The sequence below is a fragment of the Hyla sarda genome, chromosome 2 (assembly GCF_029499605.1).
Source record: "Hyla sarda isolate aHylSar1 chromosome 2, aHylSar1.hap1, whole genome shotgun sequence".
Taxonomy (NCBI): Eukaryota; Metazoa; Chordata; class Amphibia; order Anura; family Hylidae; genus Hyla; species Hyla sarda.
Window position 1 is genome coordinate 62609152 of NC_079190.1, and position 23299 is coordinate 62632450.

Here is a 23299-nt window from a genome sequence, read left to right on the forward strand (position 1 = left end):
TTCGCTCTGGATTTGCACATCTGATGCAGGTTTTCTTTACATGGAAAGTTCAGCACAACGCAGGACTTCATTTCATTGTAGCAGAGGAGAAATCCACAGCGAATCTGCAACACAATCTGCACATGTGGCCAAATTCACAAGTTGCAGATCCACTCTGGGTTTTTAGAGCAGAATCTACAACAGATTCTAGTACATGTGGAGGAAATGTGATACATCCCATTGAGAGGTAAAGGCAGGGCTCAGGTCCTGCAGGAACTCATGGGAATGGAGTTCCTGCACTTTTTCCACAGCAGGAACGCAGTTCCCATTAGCAGGAGTCCTGCAAGACCAGCCCTTAAAGGGGTTCTCCGCCCCTAGACATGTTATCCCCTATCCAAAAGATAGGGGACGTTGCTGGGGACCGCTCGATCTCTGCAGTGGCACCCCAGACATCCGGTGCACGGAGCGAACTTCGCTCCGTGCTGGATGACTGGTGATGCAGGGCAGAGGCTCGAAAGGTCACAGTAATGCCCCCTCAATGCAAGTCTATGAGAGGGTGGGTCATGCCCCCTCCCATAGACTTGCATTGAGGGGCTGTGACATTGACGTCATGAGCCTCTAGCACTGCACCCAACGCTCTAAACGAACACCGGGAGCAGCAGGGAGAATGTGGGGGTCCCAAGCAGCGGGACCCCCGGGATCAGACATCTTATCCCCTATCCTTTGGATAGGGTATAAGATGTCTAGTACCCCTTTAAGTGGAAATCTATGGTGAGTTCCAACAGTTTTTTTCTCAGGACTTGACCCCTGGGTAAAGGGCTTATCTCTAAGAGTCCCTCTGCCTGGAAAAAGAGGATTCCCTGACCTCTGATTTTCCCACTAAATAGACCCCACCCCCCGCCCCCCAAGAGGAGCCCATGGACTCACACACTTTCATTATAGTCTATTGGAGGTGCTGACATAGACGAGTAGGTGTGACGTCTTGCAAAAAGAGTTCCCAATCTTCAGATGAGCGATGGGACTCATAGTTATCATTTATGGTGTATATAAAGGACTTTCCATTTGGCTGTAATACCCCATTAACTCCAGAAGAATTTGTGCGGTGGGTCAGCAATAGTAGCAGATTTACAGATTTTCTGTGGACCCATTGAAGTCAAAGGTAGCAAAGTCCGCAGCGGATTTTCCACAGCAAATACTCTGTGAAAATTCCACATACAATCCGTCTTGAGCAGACCATAAGTGTGTATTCACATGCGGCAGATATGTTGCAGAAAACCATGAGCTTAACTGCCGAAAAACTTTATTGCAATAAATAAACTTTTTTTTTTCCACCTCAGCAGCAAATATGATTGTAGATATAAACTAAGGGTACATTCACACACACAGGATCTGCTACACATTTCGGGTTGTGAAATCGGTATGTTGCAGATCCGTCAGTTGTCAATAAAGTCACTGTCAATACCCAACCCCAAATCCGCAGGTGATCTGTTGTGTGTAAATGCACCCCACGGGTGCGTTCACACATGCATAGTTTCTTCTGCAGATTTGCTGTCACAGATTTCCCTACCCATTGAAGTCAATGGACAACAAAATCTGCAGCACATCTGCAGCAAAAATATGCACAAGCTGTAGAAAATAAGCATTTGAAAATCCGCAGAAAAATCCGCTTGTGTGAACGAGCCCTGAGGGTGTGTTAACACTTGCATGTTTTTTTGCTGCTGATCTGCAGCAGATTAACTGCTGCTGATTTTGCTGCCCATCTGCAGCAGATCTGCTGCAAAAATATGCAAGTGTTAATGCACCCTTAGGGCTCATTCACACAAGCTGATTTTCTGCTACCGATCTGCTGCATATTTGATTCAGCAGATTTTGCTGTCCATTGAAGTAATTGGGCAGCAAAGTCTGCTGAAGCAAATCTGCAGCAGAAAATCTGCTTGTGTGAATGAGCCCTTAGGGTATGTTCACACAAGCGCATTACCTGTGGAAAATCTGCAGCGGATTTTTCTACCATTGACTTCAATGGGTAAGCAGTAAATCCGTAATAAGAGCAGAATTTCCTTTGGACCCATTGAAGTCAATGGTAGCAAAAATCGCTGTGGATTCTCCGCAGCAAATACTCTGCGTAAATCCCGCAGGTAATCCACCCATATGAACGTACCCTTAGGGTATGTTCACATGTAACTAATCCGCTGTAAATGTACTTTGAGGGTCAGTGCACACATCCTTATTTTTGCTGCAGCAGATTTTGCTGCCCATTGACTTTCAAAATCCGCTGCAGCAAATCTGCAGCAAAAATAAGGACTCGTAAACTGACCCTGGGGGCTTGTTCACATGTGCCGATTGCAACATGTTTCCCATTGCGACTTTAAATTGGGATGGGCTTTCTGCCGCAGATTTTTGGTAGCGGATTGACTGCAGTGGAAATTCTGCGGCAGGGAGCCCGTCCTGACATTTACATTTTGTCCCATTTAGTTGCATCCAATGTGCAGCAGATTCTTAAGGTACCCATAAAGTATGTACATACAGGTATAATGCAAACCGATTTGGATGCAGAATTTATTCTGATTTCTGAACCAATTTTTATTTTTATTAGTCTTCTCTATCTGAATGGAGCTTCACAGACTTGTCTTGGAAACAACGCTCATTTAGATAAAGGGAACTGAGTCTTAGGTGCAGAAATTTGGCAAAACCCAAACTAACTAACTAACTAACTAGCTGGATGTCCGGTGCTCATATCTGACCTCCACAGCTTATGGATGTATCTACAAGGAGAAGGAAAGCCATATTGTAAAAGGATTTCCCTTCGATGTGCCAGTAATAGGACAGACAATATATTTTCAGCATTGTTTCCCCTATAGTATACAGCGTCAGAAATTGGAGATCCGTGTTAGTGAGGCGCAGCACCCCAGGATCAGCAGGCGGCCATGTCTTGTCTTGCATCACCCTCTGTAGAGATTTGACTTCTCATAGTTGCTCATCTTTAGAAGAAGTATATATTAGAAGAAGTATATATTAGAAGAAGTATATATTACTGACTGCTCTGTGCTCCGAGGCCGAGATGTATGTAAATCAGGAGTACAGATGCCTTTAGGAAAATGTCTGGAATATAGATCTTTAGCAGATGTTCCCAATCTTCTCTGAGCCTCTGCAACACCTGCTATACTTATACAGTGGTCCCTCAAGTTACAATATTAATTGGTTCCAGGACGACCATTGTATGTTGAGACCATTGTATGTTGAGACCAAAACTCTATGGATACCTGGTGATTGGTTCTGAAGCCACCAAAATGTCATCCAAAAATAGGAAAAGGTGAGGATTAAAGAAAAATAAGTAGATAACTAATATAGATAAAGCAAATCCTTATATATAAAAGGATATATAAGAAAGATCTGCTGGGAGCTGTAAATCAGAGTCTATGTCAGTGTTTCCCAAGCAGGGAGCCTCCAGCTGTTAAAAAAAAACTACAGCTCCCAGCATGCCCGGACAGCCAAAGGCTGTCCGGGCATGCTGGGAGTTGTAGTTTTGCAACAGCTGGGGGTACCCTTCTTGAGAAAACACTGGTCTATGTAGAGGACAGGAGCTTCTTCGGGGTCCTGAACAGTACACAAAGTGTCCCAAAAAAGTAATATGGAGTCGCCCTCACCTGGTGTCCAAATGAGCAGCTAACCCTGGTACAGGTAAAGAGTACAGAACATGTAATACCTTCCTGTACTGTAGGGGGCGCTACCATCACTTCAGTAATACAGGGGTTTTACCAGTGAAATGTCCATTCTGATTGGTCAGTTCTTTCAGCCAATGACACATTTCAAAGATCTGGACTGTCCGTACCATTGTATGTTGAAACTATTGTATGTTGAGGCCATTGTAAGTTGAGGGATCACTGTAAGTATATTCCATTCGATGCTTCTATTTTATACAATTAAGTCAGAGGTCTAATGCTACATACTATTAAAACCATAATATATCATACACACAATTTACATTTCAGTGCAATCTGGACACGTGTTATAGAGCAAAAGGAACTGACCAGATCTTCTGGGGAAAGTTCCAGGTTAACTTTTTTATTCATGCAAATCTCCACTTATTCTGGGCTAAGTAGTCAGGTGGGCGGTTCTAATCAGTGATTGACAGCCCCGGCCCTGCTGGGAGGTGTAGTATTGCAACAGCTGGAGGCACACTAGTTGGGAAACACTGCCGTAGACAGCTGTCAGGCGAATGCTTGTTAAGTTGATGGCTATTTCTTCTAATCCTCATGTATACTTAACCCCTTAAGGACGCAGGATGTAAATGTACGTCCTGGTGAGCTGGTACTTAACGCACCAGGACGTACATTTACGTCCTAAGCATAACCGCGAGCATCGGAGCGATGGCCGGATCATGCGTGGCAGGTCCCAGCTGCTGATCGCAGCCAGGGACCCGCCCGTAATGGAAAACATCTGCAATCCCGCGGATGTTCGTCATTAACCCCTCAGATGCCGTGATCAATACAGATCACAGCATCTGCAGCATCGCGGTCACGAAAATGGATGATTGGATCGCCCGCAGCGCTGCCGCAGCGATCCAATCCTCCAGCATGGCAGCCGGAGGTCCCCTCACCTGCCTCCGCTGCCTTCCCGGCGTCTGCTGTTCCGATCTGCCTTCCCGCAGACCAGAGCAGAAGATGACCGATAACGCTGATCAGTGCTATGTCCTATACATAGCACTGAACAGTCCCCTACGGGGACTATTAAAGTGTAAGAATAAAAGGTAAAAAAGTAAAAAAAAAAAAAAATAATTAGTTAAAAAATTTTTAGAAAAACCCCCTCCCCCAATAAAAACCTAAATTGTCCCATTTACCCTATTTCACCCCCAAAAAGTTGCCGCGTGCGTAAATATCTGAACTATTAAAATAAAATGTTAAAGGGGTTATTCAGGAAAAAACTTTTTTATATATATCAACTGGCTCCAGAAAGTTAAACAGATTTGTAAATTACTTCTATTAAAAAATCTTAATCCTTTCAGTACTTATGAGCTTCTGAAGGTAAGGTTGTTCTTTTCTGTCTAAGTGATCTCTGATGACACGTGTCTCGGGAACCGCCCAGTTTAGAATCAAATCCCCATAGCAAACCTCTTCTAAACTGGGCAGTTCCCGAGACACGTGTCATCAGAGAGCACTTAGACAGAAAAGAACAACCTTAACTTCAGAAGCTCATAAGTACTGAAAGGATTAAGATTTTTTAATAGAAGTAATTTACAAATCTGTTTAACTTTCTGGAGCCAGTTGATATATATATAAAAGTGTTTTCCTGGCTAACCCCTTCAATGATACGGTATGGTGAACGGCGTAAAGTAAAAATTAGCCCTCATACCGCCGCTTATACGCAAAAATGAAAAAGTTATAGGTCTTCAAAATAGGGGGATTTTAAACATACTAAGTTTGCGTTTTTTTTTAAGCGCAACAGTAATAGAAAAGTATATTATCTTGGGTATTATTTTAATCGTATTGACCCAAAGAATAAAGAACACACGTCATTTTTACTGTAAATTGTACGGCGTGAAAACGAAACTTTCCAAAATTAGCAAAATTGTGGTTTTCTTTTTAATTTCCCCACACAAATAGTATTTTTTTGGTTGTGCCATACATTTTATGATAAAGTGAGTGATGGCATTACAACGGACAACTGGTCTCGCAAAAAACAAGCCCCATACTAGTCTATGGATGAAAATATGAAAGAGTTATGATTTTTTGAAGGCGAGGAGGAAAAAATAAAAACGTAAAATAAAATTGTCCATAAGGTCCAAATGGGCTGAGTCCTTAAGGGGTTAAAGGGGTATTCCGCTGCTCAGCGTTTGAAACAAACTGTTCCGAACGCTAGAGCCGGCGCCGGGAGCTCACGCCACCCCCCACCCATAGACTTGCGTTGAGGGGCGGGCGTGACGTCATGAGGGGGCAGGGGCCATGGCGTCACAAGCTCCCTGCTCCAGCGTTCGGAACAGTTTGTTCCAAACACTGAGCAGCGGAGTACCCCTTTAATTTTGCTGAGCGTGCATGTGTTTCCATAAGGGGGAGGAGATTATGCTGTTGTCTGACATTCTCCAATATATAACTCCAATATGTCCCCATGTACCCAGCATGTGCCAAAAGATGTAATTTACATTAAAAAAGAAAATAGCAGGCAGTATAATTTTGTATTTCTTTTACAGTGTCAGTATATGGGTTCCACTATACACTGACACTTTTACACTTGGAAATGTTACACCCTTCTTTTGGGAGTGTATGACATGTATCCAAAATACATATTTGGCGTAGGCTCAAAATGAGAAGAGAACAAAATCTAAGGACTGATGTGAGTCAATAGAATAGACCCCTTTCAAAGTACTGGCCAATGTAATCTGCGGGCATCATATTATAGAGCAGGGGGAGCCGAGCAGATGGATATATAGTGTTATGGATAACTTGTCATTTGGTCATGTAAACCCCTGCTCATTCTGGGGTAAGTAGTCTCGTGGGATGTCCTGCTCAGTGATCAGCGGCTTTCTATATGAACAAATAGCTGTCAGTCAATGAATAGAACCGCCCACATGACTACTTAGCCCAGATTGAGCAGATTTTTTTAATCATCCTCCAACTTTATTAAGATAGATGGATATTAGTCTGCTGAGTTCTTCCTGATCTATAACACGATGTCTACAGATTGGACCGCATCTTCAACATGACCGGTTCCTTTGAAGTTTGCTTTACATTTACTTTGTAGACATCATTCTGCAATTTATACTTGTCTGGCCAATAGTTGTATATTTTTATACGTCACTGTTACGGTTTTGCATCTTGGACACCATGCCAGCTAACAGCACCAGACACAGCCATTGTTATGTGAGCCTCGTGATTGAGCCTCGTGATTGTTGGTCATGCGTGTGTTGTATAGTCAAGAAAAAAAAACGAAATGATCCAGCACTTTACGAAATCCACAGCTTTATTAGATTCTCTATAGAAACAGCATGGCACCACACAGTTCACTAGATGAGTCGAATCTTCATGCGTTTCGAGCGCATGCGCTCGAAACGCATCAAGATTCTACTCACCTTGTGAACTGTGTGTTGCCATGCTGTTTCTATAGAGAATCTAATAAAGCTGTGGATTTCGTAAAGTGCTGGATCATTTTGATTTTTTTCTTCATTGTTGGACACACGGAGCCTGGGTGAAGATCCCCGCACGACACCAAGAGGGTGAGCTGGACTTTCCTTTACTTTCTTACGTGTTGTATAGTCACCTTATGTAATGAACTAGCAACAGTAAGTATGAATATATCTCTGTAAAGTAGTGCTGCCCACATAATCCGTGAACCTGTTTAATCTCCTCAATCACAGTACTCGGCCACAGTCGGCTGCCTTTTCATCAGCTGCACTTAGGTGTTTGGTGTTTTAATATTTTATGTAGCTTTTTCGCTGCAATAGATGAATTTTTAATCAGGAGTGTGGTTAAGCAGATGCGATATTACAACATCTATTATCACCATATGGCACGTGTATACGATGGGGGATTCCCTCCATACAGTCTTCCATACATTCAGTCAAAGCATAATTCAACTTTTAACAACATTTAACAATTGAAATCTACATATAAAAGTGTAATAACCTATTATTTGAATGGCTGTTTTTGTACTTGTTTAGAGCTATAGGAGTTTTTGCTCCATTCATATCTGTAGATGCTTTCAGAGTTTAGCTGGTTGCCATTGGAAATCATCACCATTTTATTTTCTCTGATGTCAGACTTGTTTTTTCAACCTTTGGAAACAATAATAATAAGAGCAGCAAGTGTCATAAAATAACAAAAAATCATCTCTTCACATCTCCATTACATCCAATTGTGATCCGGAATAGAAGCCCCAGTAGTCGTCCTGATCTTGGTTCAACGATCAGGTGCTGTACTGTTGGTCTTATAGCTTTGTGATAGAGCCATGTTGCCCGTAGTACGGCACTTGACCACTAAGGCCATTAATCGGCAGCAGTGGTGATGTGTTGGCCGCTAGTAAACAAAAGACCATAGGCAACTGTTGGGGGGGGGATATTCTGGCTTGATTAATATTCCCCAGTCATGTTTAAAGGCTCTTTGGAGGAACGGTTACTGATTCTGTCACATGTGATGGGAAGAATAGCTCAGCGTGTAGTGCTAATCCTCCCCACAAAATGATGGATGAGACAACAGAATCCAACAGACCCTATTATAAGTCAATGGGGACCGTAGGACAACACGGTGTCTGTCATGCAACTGATATGTCACAGCCTGGCATACGACTGAACGGAAATACTGAATTCACAATTGGGGAGACTTATAAAAATCTGTGCAGAGGAAAAAGTTGGCCAGTTACCTATGGCAACCAGTCAGATCGCTTCTTTCATTTTTGAAAAGGCCTCTGCAAAATGAAATAAGTGATCTGATTGGTTGCTATGGGCAACTGGGCAACTTTTCCTTTTCACAGGTTTTGATAATCTCCCCCACAATGCACTGTTTTCTGGTGCAATTATATGTTCCCTATGGTGTACCTCGACTGATGCGGTGTAGTGTTATCCATGAAATAGTCACAATATCTGTAGACCGAAACTCTGTTTACACTGGCATAATGGCTGATATTTCTTAGCTTTATATATATTTGTAAACTCTGATGGATCTCACTGAATTTAACAGCGTCCATTGGGGTTTGGGGTTTTTGTCAACAAGTATAATGCTGCTGATTGTACTATTCCTGTTGCCAAAATACCAGGAGGCTTGATGGAAACTTTATTGGCACCCTATAGAGCAAGTGTGAACATGGCCGTAAATTATGTGCGTGTCGCTAACATGAATTGATATAATGTTTGTTCCTATCTGACCTGCTTTCGTTTCTCTGTGTCAGATAAAATATGTTCTTTCTTTGCATGTAGAAACGCATTGTTCTTTACTATTAATTTCTATTGCCATTTTGTCTTAAACATAACATCCTTGTTGCCGGCTCCCATAGTTTGTCTGCTTATTAAATCTCTGTCCGGACTCTACATGTTTTTGTGACATGCTTGCGCTAATATATTCTGTCTTTAGCCTTTGGCCAAGTGCATAGCCCCTCTCTCCATGTAATGAGGGGGGCACAGAAATGTGGTTTCTACCCATCATGGTAATGGAGTCAGATTGTCATTTTTTTTTTTTTTATAATTATTTTTTTTTGTGACCTTGTTTTAAGACTGAGCTGGAGAATATTGAAGTGACACAGGGGATGTCATCGGAGACCGCAGTGACTTTCCTCAGCCGTCTCATGGCCATGGTCGATGTCCTGGTTTTCGCCAGCTCTCTGAATTTCAGTGAGATTGAAGCGGAGAAAAACATGTCTTCTGGTGGCTTAATGCGACAGTGCCTGAGGCTTGGTAAGTTCATGCTGTAAAGTGCAGATGGTGTCTGGAAACCATTAGTGTGCTGGAAGCTTCAGTCACTACCGCCCCCCTCCCCCTGGACGCAGGGTATTGTCTGGAGCCATATCATGGAATGGGTTAAAAGCAGCTCGCCTGTAGGAACGGAATCCATTGCTGTATTTCAGGATGGGAAGGTTTTGACCTAGTTCTAGATCTGCCGCCATATAATATATTTATAAATCACCTACTGTGCAGCCTTATTATACCGAGCCGAACAATGTGATGAATTCATGAGTTAGAATCCCAGTAGAGAAGGTAAAGAGGTTTCATAAATGTATTCGGGGAAAGTAGAAATGTTTTTATTTTGTAAAATGTATTTTCATTCCACTCACAGTTGTGGCTTATCAAAGCTCGGAGTGGACTTGTCGCAACGCATTAACCTTTTTTTGATTTGATAGGACTTGGAAGGACTTAAATTCTTTTTTTTGTTTTTTTTGCTGACTCCATCTTTCCATCTGGTTTTCATTGGGTTGGTGTACACAAAACAAAGCAACAGTAGTCGGGCTACAGATAAATAATCTTTTGAAAAAGTTTTAAAAAATTGTATCTGTGGTTTAAACATTACGTGTATACATTGGATTGATGAACACAGACTTTTTTTTTTTATTTGGACAGTTTATAGTCTAGGTCCCCATACACTTTAGTGAAAAGTCGGCCGAGCCCACCGATTTTGGGATTACCGGCCAACTCTCTAATGCAGTGTTTCCCAACCAGGGTGCCTCTAGCTGTTGCAAAACTACAAATCCCAGCATGCCCGGACAGCTGAAGGTTGTAGTTTTGCAGCAACGTGAGGCACCCTGGTTGGGAAACACTGCTCCAATGTCTATGGAGGCCACCTGCCTCTCCCCCAAAAGATGATGTTTGACATGTTGGTTTTCAAGTGCCTGACATCTTTCTTTACTGGTAAGTCACTGCCAGAGATGTCTGGCAGCAGCTAACCTCCCCTCTTCCTATCCACAATGTACAAACATTTAGCCAAGCCAAACATTAATGTGTATTGGGTGAATGAACATTCAGCTGACAACTATTGAAGGTGTATGGGCTCCTTTAGAATTACATAGTTTATAAGGTTGAAAAAAAAGAGTTCATCAAGTTCAACCTAAAACCCTACTGTGTTGATCCAGAAGAAGCCAAAAAAAAAAAACATGAGGCTGATGCCAATTGCCCCATGTGAAGAAAAATTCCTTCCTGACTCCAATGTGGCGATCAGAATAAATCCCTGGATCAATGTTCTATCCCCGTAAATCTAGTATCCATAACCTGTAATATTATATTTTTTCTAGAAAAACATCTAGGCCCCCTTGTTTATTGAGTCAGATGTCACAACATCATGTGACAGAGAGTTCCATAGTCTCACTGCTTTTACAGTAAATAATCTCTGTATGTGATGATGGTGAAACCTTCTTTCCTCTATACGTAGAGGATGCCCCCTTGTCATGGTTACTGGCCTAGGTATAAAATATCACTAGAAAGATCTCTGTATTGTTCATTCCCAGAAAGATTTTCTCTTTGGTCAGTGGCATTGGTCCTGTTTGACCAATTTAAAAAACTGGAATATAGACTAAAGGTGCCCATACACTCTAGCAAACTCTCCAACTTCAGCAGGTTCGAATGACTGTCTTAAAGTGTACCTGTCATCAACAAAAACTTTTTATATAATATAGATAATACCATTATATGTATATTTGTAATATATATTGGTTAAAAAAAATGTGTATATTTGTTCCTGCAGCTATTCCATGTGTGTCTTTATGAGGAGTCCAAATACAGGAAGTGAGGGTAGACAAGCAGGGCTCTGTACAGGACAAGCAGGGCTCTGTACACTGAGGACAAGCAGGGCTCTGTACACTGAGGACAAGCAGGGCTCTGTGCACTGAGGACAAGCAGGGCTCTGTACACTGAGGACAAGCAGGGCTCTGTACACTGAGGACAAGCAGGGCTCTGTACACTGAGGACAAGCAGGGCTCTGTACACTGAGGACAAGCAGGGCTCTGTACACTGAGGACAAGCAGGGCTCTGTACACTGAGGACAAGCAGGGCTCTGTACACTGAGGACAAGCAGGGCTCTGTACACTGAGGACAAGCTGGGCTCTGTACACTGAGGACAAGCTGGGCTCTGTACACTGAGGACAAGCTGGGCTCTGTACACTGAGGACAAGCTGGGCTCTGTACACTGAGGAGAAGCAGGGCTCTGTACACTGTGGACAAGCAGGACAGTGTGCACTGAGGACAAGCAGGGCTCTGTACACTGAGGTCAAGCAAAGCTCTGTGCACTGAGGACAAGCAGGAGAGTGTGCACTGAAGCTCTTTAACATGCTCCTGGTTCATACAGCAGGCTGATTGACAAGCCAGGAGCCTGCACACATCCCTGCTTGTCCCGCCCTCACTTCCTGTTTTTGGACTCATCATAGAGACACATAGACAATAGCTGCAGAGACGGCATTTTTTCACCCAAAAATATACACAGTTTTTAATCAATATATATTTCAAATAAACATAAAATGGTATTATCTACATTATATAAAAAAATTGTTGACGACAGGTACACTTTAAGTGTATGACAACCTCCCACCTCTCCACAACCGGTGATGATGGTGGTGAAGAGAAGGGTCAAACGTGAGCACCTTATCTTTGGAAATATGTGCATTTTGAACCTTAACCTGCAGGACTGTTACAAGAATTTCTCTTGACACGCCTGTATTAATCATATGAAGTTCCATTTATTAATATGGAGTATTTTCAGAGACACTACCAAATTTTATTTCACACATTTCTTCAACATGTGTTTCCACTTTGTGGATTAGCTCCTCTTTTCAGATATGTCTTTCTGAGTCCCAGTTATATTTCCTTAATGATTCAAGGGGCTTCTGTGGTAATAACTTCTTGCATACTTAGAAATTGTAAAAGTGAGTTGGTATTTGTTTTATTTATGAGAAGCCTGCAACAATAATCCGTCATATATTTCATATAAGTTCTATGAATCCACAACACATTTCAAGTAGAAAGCAAATAACGGTGGTGTTTATTTAACACTTAGGTTACAATGCAAGTAGTGTACAAGGCATCTTATATGGTCTTGTGTCAGCCCTTTAAAGTATTTCTGTATGACATTTCGAGTGGACTCTGGGTCTGTAGGCAACAAGCAGCCATCCTCCCACCTAGGTGCCCCCTGCAGATCCAGAGTCTACTTCAAAAAGATCCAGTAGACCAAAACCTCAAACTGGTTGAAGGGCTGACTCATGACCATTTCGGTATCATTATATACTGTACCTTTTATGTGACTAATATGCTTCCTTAGAGCACCAGCCCCCAACCAGGAGTGCAGTACCAATCTTTTTGATAACTATATTTTTCATGTAAGACAGAAATGTTAATTTCTTTAAGGGTTGTCTCACTGTTAGGGAATATGGACAACCTCTATGAGCCATAGCATAGAAACGCTTGAGTATTAGTATGCATGTGTTCTGATGGCTGCCATATAAAACTACATTTCCCCTGCAATGGCAGCTCTACATGCTCCCTGGTTTTTCTTGACCTCAAACAGAGTTTGTCATCATGATACATCCACTTTGAAGAAAACGTTTGACAAAAAAGACAAAGGGAACTTGTCATCACTGTCATGCTGCCTCTACCCCAAATCATTGAGATGGTTCCTGGTGGCTTCTCCAGCCCCACCAGACTTGATTAATAGATTTCTTCCATTTTGGGTATAGAAAGAGAAAGCTATCAATAAAGACTGGTGGGGCGGAGAGAAGTGGTTGGGTACCACCCCGATGCCTCAGAGTACAGGCAGCATGAAAGTGATGTCAGGTTTCCTTTAAAGCTATAAAAGTAGGGGTAAGGACTAATGATCATCTTCCCATGTGAAGTACAGATGAAGGGTAGAATATGCCATACTTGCTTCTAGAGTAGGGTGAGATTCATGGTGGGCACTTGACCATTGATAAATACTTTACAGCAGTAGCCCAGATATGAAATTTCTCACACTTACCGTTTTAGTGATGTTCCATTTCACCCATCAGTCATATAATTAAATAAATGTGAGTCGATTTTGATTAAACCTTTTTTAGTTTGCTGTGTAGCTGTACGAAACTGCTTGGAGTGTCGGCAGAGGCAGCGAGAGCGGGGGAACAAGTCCATGGGCATCAATAAGATCCAGGAGAATCTTCAGAATGTACCTCTTATTAGTGCCACAAAGGTAAGACTGTGAAGTTATACTCTGATTTTTGTCACCAGTTCAAACCTGTATTTTGAATATAATGCTGCCATAGTAACAATATACATAAAGTAGCAAACATAGTCATCAATGTACACCTTTAAAGTGTACATGTCAGGGGATTTATTGATTTATGAATCCTAATTCCACAGTTTATGTTGCTTACTCTGCATGCGGTTCACTAAGGAGGGGGCGGGGTGCGTTCCCTTGCTTGCCCTCACATCTCATGTGGGAACTTCCTCCCTCACTACTCACAGCTGACAGCTGGCTGCTCTATGCACTGAGGCTCTATGACATACCCCCGACTCACACAGCAGGATGATTGACAAGCTAGGAGCCTGCACAGAGACCTGCTTGTCCCGCCCACACTTCCAGTATTTTGTCTCGGTACACATAGGCAATAGCCTATTCTGGACAGTTGAGGGACCCCTAAGTAAATTGAGCTGAGCGGCAACATTATCACAGCCAATGGACAAGAGTGAAGCTGTATCTTGAACAAAAAATAAAAACCCTTTTTCACTAATTCCAGTATTTTTACTGTAAAGCATTGAATGATCATAACTTTAATTCCACTGTATCTTTCCTAAACCTTCCAGTTGATATTATACAAATATATATATCATTTTTTTTGAAAACCAATCCCCAGAGTTTAGATCCACGTCCTTTATTTAGTGCACCTGTGAGGTGACCTCTATGTATTAGGATCAGCGGAGGCAGTTTTCCCCCGATAGCGTGTGTAAGGAGAATTGCAGACGTCCATTTGACACCCTATACGACTCGCAGGTGCCAGCTGCAAATTGGTTAAAACCTTCCCTCTACACGTAACGTTCTTTCACATGACGAGGCGCAGATCATATAACTTGGCCTAGAGCAAAGAAGGGGGAAATGTTGTATCTGGTGGGGGTCTTCTGAAGACCATCTACAATGCTGAAGGAAGGTGTATTGTCAGAGGTTAAAAAAACGGAATTAAGTCTGGCACAAGGGGGACTTATTGAATTTGCAGAGTAAAGCTTTTAAGAAGTGAAATGAAATCCTAGAAAAACACTACTGCAATGGCCAGGGATATATCCATAAATCAGAAACATATCCTTCTAGTGATTAAAAGCCAAACAGGGAGGAGGCGATCGTCCAGTTATCATTGAGAAGCCATTATGTTACTGTTCAGTCCCCCGCGACTGCTAATAGAGTACATTCCATTCCTTCAGATCACCATTACTGCCATTCTGCAGACTGAACAATGTATTCTGTGCATAATGAAATACCCCTAATCCTTTCTCCACCTGCGCTATGAATGCGTGACTTGCAAGGAGAACACTGTATACTTGAGCAGTCTTTGGGAAAATAGAGTCCTGCAGCAGACTGAGATTGGCATCTGCCACCTTATTAAGCTGGGTTCACATCACATTTTTGTCATACTGTTTTCAATCCGTTTTTCTAAAGAAAACCGTATGGCATAAAAAAAAGGATGGAACAGTATCGTAAAAAGTAAACCGTATGCGTTTTTAAACTGTATACTGTTTTTAAAAGTGCATACAGTTCTGTCCGTTTTTATTGAAAAAAAAACAAATGTTTTTGAAAATGTTCTCAATTTTTTGGGAGGGGTGTTGGGTGGGGACTTTAGGGTGCAAAGTAAAAACCGTATAGGGTTTCCCGTATGGAAGCCTATACATGTGCGTTTCCCATTGACGTTCATGTTAAAAAAAAAGCGTATGCTGTTGCAGTACGGTTTTTAAACCGGCGTCAAAACCGTGGTTGACCACGATTTTGTCTCTGGTTTAAAAACTGTACTGCAACCGCATGCGCTTTTTTTTTAACATGGTCCTCAATGGGAAACGCACATGTTCCAAACGGGAAAAGGTATACGGTTTTTACTTTGCACATGCACATTTGCATCCTAAAGTCTCCACCCAACACCCCTCCCATTAAAAATGGACAAAATTTTAAAAAACGTATGGTTTTTTTTTTCTATAAAAACGGACGGAACTGTATGCACTTTTAAAAACAGTATACGGTTTAAAAACGCATATGGTTTACTTTTTCCATACTGTTCCATCCGTTTTTTTTGCCATACGGTTTTCTTTAGAAAAACTGATTGAAAACAGTATGGCAAAAATGTGATGTGACCCCAGCCTTAGTTGGCAATGGGTTTTGATCCCAACAGGGCGACATCTGCATGTGGTTCGCAAGTGGTTAACCTCATAGCCTCAAGAACGTATTGATGTGTGGGCTTCATTGGAGAAGAAGACTAATGCATCATTACAGTCTGTAGGCAATCCTGTAGACCTTTGGTGTCTAGATGTTTCAAAACTACAACTCCCAGCATGCCTGGACAGCCGTTGGCATGTGGTTTGCATGAAGTTAACCTGATATCCTTGAAAACATATTAATGACCTTTGGGTGAGCTACACTTGGGATGAAGACTGACAGTCTGTAGGCAATCCTTTAGACCAGTGGTCTTCAACCTGGGGACCTCCAGATGTTGCAAAACTACAACTCCCAGCATGCCCGGACAGCCAACGGCTCTCCGGGCATGCTGGGAGTTGTAGTTTTGCAACATCGGGAGGTCCGCAGGTTGAAGACCACTGCTTTAGACCCTGGGTCTCCAAACTCTAGACCTCCAGCTGTTTAAAAACTACAACTCCCAGCATGCCCAGGCAGCCTTTGGCGATCCGGGCATGCTGGGAGTTGTACTTTTGAAACATCTGAAGGTCATGATGTGCCATTACAGTGTGCAGGCAATCCCGTAAACCTTTGTTCTCCAAACTTTGGACCTTCAGATATTTCAAAACTACAACTCCCAGCAGGCCGTTTGCTGTCCGGGCCTGCTGGGCGTTGTAGTTTTGAAACATCTGAAGGTCTGCAGTATGGAAGAACACTGCTGTGGACTACACTGCTTCTATAGTATTATCTGAAAGTCAAATATTTAGAGCTAGGACACCATTTTAATAATTAGTGGATATGTCCCACTTCCCTTAGGTTGGTTTGTCCCATTTTCCCCTTATTTTAGTCTTTTCCATGTCTAGTTTATATACAGTCGTAAAGCTTGAAGCAGAAAAGTGATTTCCAGCTCTGTTCGTAGTCACAGACCACTACAAGCCAACTCCATCAATAGTAGCAAATAGAAAGAAAAGTCATCCAGCGCTGAAATCTGCAAGTAACATCTCCAGGTTTATTCAAAATTTCATGCAAGGATATGAACAGGAGGAAACAGGGAAAGGTGTGGATGACCCCCTGTGGATGACCCCCTGTGGATGACCCCCTGTGGATGACCCCCTGTGAATGACCCCTGTGGATGACCCCCTGTGGATGACCCCCTGTGGATGACCCCCTGTGGATGACCCCCTGTGGATGACCCCCTGTGGATGACCCCTGTGGATGACCCCCTGTGGATGACCCCCTGTGGATGACCCCCTGTGGATGACCCCCTGTGGATGACCCCTGGGGATGACCCCCTGTGAATGACCCCTGTGGATGACCCCCTGTGGATGACCCCCTGTGGATGACCCCCTGTGGATGACCCCCTGTGGATGACCCCTGTGGATGACCCCCTGTGGATGACCCCCTGTGGATGACCCCTGTGGATGACCACCTGATAGGCGTTACCTTTCCCTGTGTCTTTCCTTTTGTATCCTTGCACAAAATATTTAAATTAACTTGGAGGGTTTACCTGCATATGTAAATGTTTAGTTTGCTCGTAGTAAACCTTATCACTGTATAACCTATTGCTGTTTATGTACTCACAGACCCCAGTGGATAATGTTCCCAGTAACCTCTCGCCCATAAAGGACCCCGATCGACTTCTTCAGGATGTGGATATCAATCGCCTGCGGGCAGTCGTGTTCCGTGATGTGGTAAGTTTGTTGCATCTTCTATTCTTGCTTCCTCTAAAGACGTAGGATAGAAATGCACTTATAGCTGGTTAAAACAGTGGGCAGCATTAAACTATCTCAGCCAGACCACCCTCTTAGGCTGCATTCACACTAGGTTTTGTATATACGGGTGCCGGATCCGGCAGGGGGAGGGGCAAACTGGGGGCTCCCGTACCCCAGCCGAATTGACCTGTATGCGGTTTTGTGACCGGACCTAAAACCGTAGTATTCCCCAGCCGAATCAGTCACGGGCTGATTCGGCTGGGGTACGGGAGCGCCCGGTTTGCCCCTCCCCCCGCTGGATCCGGCACCCGTTTGTACAAAACGTGTTGTGAATGCAGCCTTAAAGGGGTACTCCCGTGGAAAACTTTTTTTTTTTTTTTTTTTAATCAACTGGTGCCAGAAAGTTAAACAGATTTGTAAATCACTTCTATTAAAAAGTCTTAATCCTTTCAGTACTTTTTAGGGACTATATACTAAAGAGAAAGCCAAAAAAGAAAAGCATTTCTTCTGAGGTCATGACCACAGTGCTCTCTGCTGACCTCTGCTGCCCATTTTAGGAACTGTCCAGAGCAGCATATGTTTGCTATGGGGATTTTCTCCTGCTCTGGACAGTTCCTAAAATGGACAGCAGAGGTCAGCAGAGAGCACTGTGGTCAGGACATCAGAGGAAATGCATTTCTTTTTTGAATTTCTCTTTAGTATACAGCCCCAAAAAAGTACTGGAAGGATTAAGATTTTTTAATAGAAGGGATTTACAAATCTGTTTAACTTTCTGGCACCAGTTGATTTAAAAAAAAGTTTTCCATGGGAGTACCCCTTTAAAGGGGTACTCCAGTGGAAACCAACATTTTTAAAACCAACTGGTGCCACAAAGTTTAAACAGATTTGTAGATTACTTCTATTAAAAAATCTTAATCCTTTCAGTACTTATCAGCTGCTGTATGCTCCACAGGAAGTTGTATTTCTTTCTCGGGTTCTTTTCTGTCTGACCACAGTGCTCTCTGCTGACACATCTCTCCGTATCAGGAACTGTCCAGAGCAGGAGAGGTTTGCTATGGGGATTTGCTTGTACTCTAGACAGTTCCTGACATGGACAGAGGTGTCAGCAGAGAGCATTGTGGTCAGACAGAAAATACATTTAAAAAGAAAAGAACTTCCTGTGGGGCATACAGCAGTTGATAAGTACTGGAAGGATTAAGATTTTTAAATAGAAGTAATTTACAAATCTGTTTAACTTTCTGGCACCGGTTGATTTAAAAAATTTGTTTTCCACCACAGTACCCCTTTAAGGGGTTTTCCTACCAAATACCAACAGGATGGATTATAAATGGTTGATCGTTGTGGGCACCAGCACTTGCCTGTTTCCTTTACTCCTATAGAGATTGAATGGAGCAGATCCATTTAATACAGGACTTATATGTATTTTAGGAGCATCTTCACCCGTGTAGATCCCCAGTTGCTCCAAGCTGCAGTGTCAATACCTGAAATATTCTCTCTTCCTATTTCCACAGGATAGGGGATAAGTATATGAACTTTGACCCTTGGTGATCTTCAGATTGGGGGACCTGGGTCTCCTATCACAATAGAGAGTTCTGCTCTTTTCCCTGTTGGATTGCTGGATAGCCAGGTACATTACTTGTCTACCTCTGGCAGTCCCATAGGTAGTGAGTAGGCTGGCGGTGCACCCAAGTGACTGCCTCTTTATTCGGACAGGAGACTCAGGACCCGTTCTCCAGAGCTAGCGGTCCCAGCGTTCACATTTTAATGACTTATCCCCTGTTTTTGAGATAGATGGTAAATATTGTTGATGGGACAACCCTCTTCACCTTAGTTCTTTTAAGACAAACCACATTGTAAATCCGTGAACTTTTGCCATGAAGATAAGAAGGCTGCAGTGTTATTTGCAGATTTCCTATAGTAAGCCTGTTTATTCTTGAAGGGATTCTAGAAATCTAGATTTCCTCTCTATCTCATCATATCCCAAGCAGCCAAATGATCAAACCAGTTGTGAACTGAATTTCTTTTTCCAAGCCCAGCCTACAGCAATGCGAGATCCCTGCCAAGATGCAACTCTGTTTTCCAAGCCCTGGTGACTTGTTTTGGGGCCATATTCATCTGTCACCAGCAGGGGGAGCAGCAGCACATTTTTGTAATAAGCAGCACCTTGCTTGGATAAAAGGCGAGCAGGATTAATTGCATTTGCCATGGTCATTTCAAGAATATTTTGTATTCTTATAGTCTAATGCAGCTTGTTTTACATTGTTTCTTTTAATAATCTTCTGTTGCAGTATATGGTTGCTTTATGATGTTATGATGTTTATATATTTTTTTATTATTATTTTTATCAGCCAAATACATGTAGGGGAAATAACCACACTCATATTTATTGATTAACTTTGGAAAAAGCAAATGCTTTAAACAATCTGTATACATAGGTTATATATATATATATATATATATATATGTGTGTGTGTGTATGTATATATATATATATATATATATATATATATATACATATATATATATATATATATATATATGGAGAGAGCTAGACATACATATAAATCTTCTTACGTGAAAGGAGACATGCACTGCCACTGTTCGCCACTAGACAGCACTATAGAACCACATGACTTCCCTTTATATCCAGTGCAGTCATATGGAATTTTACATGGATACAATCTGCTGGTTTCTAGGTGTTACTTATATCGCTTATATATTAGTTTACATGGATTTCATGAGCGGTGTTGCAGTCCCTGGTAGATGACAGCCTGTGTTGGGTGAACAGACAGATAACTAGAGACAGCGTTGGTGGTCTAGAACATCTCTGGCCGACCTGTGTGAAACCAGGTCCTCTGTCTTACAAAGCCGAGATGATGAATGGTTCATATCCTTTTGGGTCCTTGATCATTTTGAGTTGTGGCTCTGTAGAGAGGGGGAATAGAGATGTTTTATTGTGGTATCCCAAACGGCTCTGTATGTGGCTTATATCACAGCAGAAAGCTTTACTTTTCTACCACCAGTCAGTACAGATGGGCCCAATGTGTGCTGCTTTATCCTATTCAGGTAACATAGAAACACCAGTGTTGCTTGTGAGTTCTCTTGCCCTGGGGGGGGGGTGTAAGGGGGGTTATGGGACTTGGACGCAGAAAGAGTAAGAATGATGTAGATAATGTTCATGTGGTGAAAACAAGCTAAGGTACTGTTTTCATCCCATTTTTCCCTTAGCTTTAGTTCATTGTTTCCCGATGCGGATTATGTACGTGTCATCTTACTGTTAGGGTACACTTACATGTGCGTATTTTGCTGCATATTTTCTGTTGCTGATTTCCCTACCCCCCATTTAAGTCAATGAGTAGAACAATCAGCAGTAGAAAATCTGCCTCAAACTAAGCACTTGTGATCGTACCCTTAGGCTGTGTTCACACAATTCTTCTCCGGAATTTGGCACGGACACTCGGCTGCATCAGAGTCCTACTGATTTAAATGGGATTCTGCTGAACTGTACACATGTGGCGCGGAAATTCAGATTCCAGTATCTGCAGAATTTTCAGCGCTCTGTTGTCGTTGGGATGTCCTTACGTAAATTTTCTGTGTGGATGGACATTCCACTGTGTCAATGTAGCCTTAGGGTATGTTCACACTGAGAAGTTCTGCCCAGACAAATTTGGGACAGAGATTAAGAACATCAGGCACCGCCAACACTACTACCACACAGACATGCACATCCCCATTGACAGCAATACATTCCACACAAAATTCCGCCAAAAGAATGAATATATTTATTCTTTAGGTGGAAGTTTCACAGCAGAGTTCCTGAAGCAAAAACTCTGCTGCAGAATATTAATGACAGCAATTGTCATCCCATTTTCACAGGATGCCAAAGTATACTGTGAACCCTGACAGGCAGCGCTCACTTTCCTTCTCGAACCCCTATACCCCTTGCCATATGCTCTCTCTCCCTTTCTGCCGTCATCCCTCCTTTCCTCCTTCTTTACTTGTTGTCTGGTGGATGCTGACATTGTGCTGTCTTTCTTTCAGGATGACAGTAAACAAGCTCAGTTCCTTGCTCTGGCGGTTGTGTACTTTATATCTGTATTAATGGTGTCTAAATACCGGGATATCCTGGAACCTCAGCGGGAGACTGCACGCTCCGCCAGCCAGAGCGCTCGGAACATCAGGCAGGAAATTAACTCCCCGACAAGTACAGGTTGGTCCTTTAATGTCATTGCTTTATGTCTTTCCTTTAGATTATGTATGTATTACATTTCTTATTTTTTACAGCTGTTTGTAAAATGGTTTATGTGAGCTTAAAATAAAACATGATGGAGGGACAGAAGCAGAGCTGTGCCATACAGATGTACCAATCGCCAAACACATCTCATATTCTGTTTCCATAGCACATGCAGCATGCCACAGAATGCCACAGAATTACTCAGTAGCAGGACTCTTACTAGGCCCCACCCCTATTCCCAAGGTAGTCAGATGGGCGGGAACTTTATCACCTAACACTTTAACAACCCATATCTCGCCTATGCTTTACATTTGTGTTCTATCTTACATGGTGTTATCGGTGGCTTGTATGCCATTTATTGTCTATTATTGTATGTTTTTTTCCTGCTTTAAAATTAATAAAACATTTAAGATAAAAAATGAACAGCCCATACCTCAAGAATAAGGAAGTCACAGCAAAAAAAGTAAAGACTCTACTGCAATCAGGGGAACCCAGGCTATAAAGTGATCTAAAAACTCTAAACACTAAGGTGTCTCAGTGGTCACCCAACAATCCTCTGTTTTTGTAGTCCAATATGAATGTTCATTTGGAGACTTCCCCTTAAAATTCCTATTGCCCTATAGAAAACTTATCTGTTCTGTTAAATGAAAACCATTCAGCAATATGGCAGGGTGACAGAGAAGAAGGTATACTTACTCTTATTTGCATTTGCTTAAAGTGCCTTTGACGGTTGCTTAAAACCATTGACATATTGGATTGGACAGTTTTATATGGTGTTTGAGAATTATATATTACATTGGACAGTTTTATATTGTGTTTGAGAATTCACTTTCTCTTATTTAATAATGAGAGCTTTGTCTTCTAAGATTACAGCCCATGCTATCATTTAGCTTCTGATATCTTAGCAGTTTCCTCCAGTGTTATTGTGGGTCAGCGTCCTGCAACTTGTCGCTCTCTAGTTGTCGTGCAGCTTTAATTCCCAGCATGCTTCAATATGCTTCATGCTAACACCTATGTTGTGTTCACACAGAATTTTCCAGCACATATTGTGGTGCATATTATGCTGCAAAATGTGTGCCATTGTTTTCAGTGGGACAGCAAACCGCAGTTGATACATTGAATTGCAGCACATATGTTGTTGAGCGCACCATATAAATACCCGGAATCAGTGTCACATATTGTGAGCTCCATTCAGTGGGGCTGATCAGCATGCGTACTGGAAATTGCTGTCCCCTGTTACAGCTGATATATTTGCTTTCCAGCAGGGCAATGCTTTGTGATCTGCCTATTATGAAACTACTCTAACAAGTAGGGCGTGAAGAAACCCTTTAAAGGGATGTCCCAACTTACAAAATTATCCCCTATCTATTGGAAAGGTGATAACTAGCTGATTGTGGGGGTCCCACTCCCAGCAGGCAGATCCTCAGTGAAGTTGAGAACAGTTACAATGGTGCAGCGGGTTGCACATGCACATCACCGCCCTATTCATTCTCTATGGGAGCTGTGCAGATAGCTGTACGTGGCTTCCATAGAGAATAAATGAACCAACAACGCAGCTGCCTGAGCCATCGCTCTAT

General features: G+C 42.4%; 1 protein-coding gene and 1 long non-coding RNA gene across 7 annotated transcripts in view; one reads left to right on the plus strand and one right to left on the minus strand.

The window, feature by feature from the left end:
• NBEA (neurobeachin) overlaps window positions 1-23299 on the plus strand; it is a 698360-nt gene that overhangs the window by 319686 nt on the left and 355375 nt on the right. For 4 of the 5 annotated variants that reach the window (XM_056561916.1, XM_056561911.1, XM_056561913.1 and 1 more), the window contains 4 exons: window positions 9175-9355; window positions 13471-13598; window positions 17360-17467; window positions 21530-21698. In XM_056561916.1, the coding sequence (XP_056417891.1) occupies window positions 9175-9355; window positions 13471-13598; window positions 17360-17467; window positions 21530-21698 (586 nt within the window). The remainder of the gene's footprint in view (window positions 1-9174; window positions 9356-13470; window positions 13599-17359; window positions 17468-21529; window positions 21699-23299) is intronic. The other variant, XM_056561912.1, reaches the window with a different exon arrangement.
• LOC130358543 (uncharacterized) overlaps window positions 20095-23299 on the minus strand; it is a 50082-nt gene continuing 46877 nt past the window's right edge. For both annotated transcript variants that reach the window (XR_008889561.1, XR_008889562.1), the window contains exon 4: window positions 20095-20413. This is a non-coding gene — a long non-coding RNA (uncharacterized LOC130358543). The remainder of the gene's footprint in view (window positions 20414-23299) is intronic.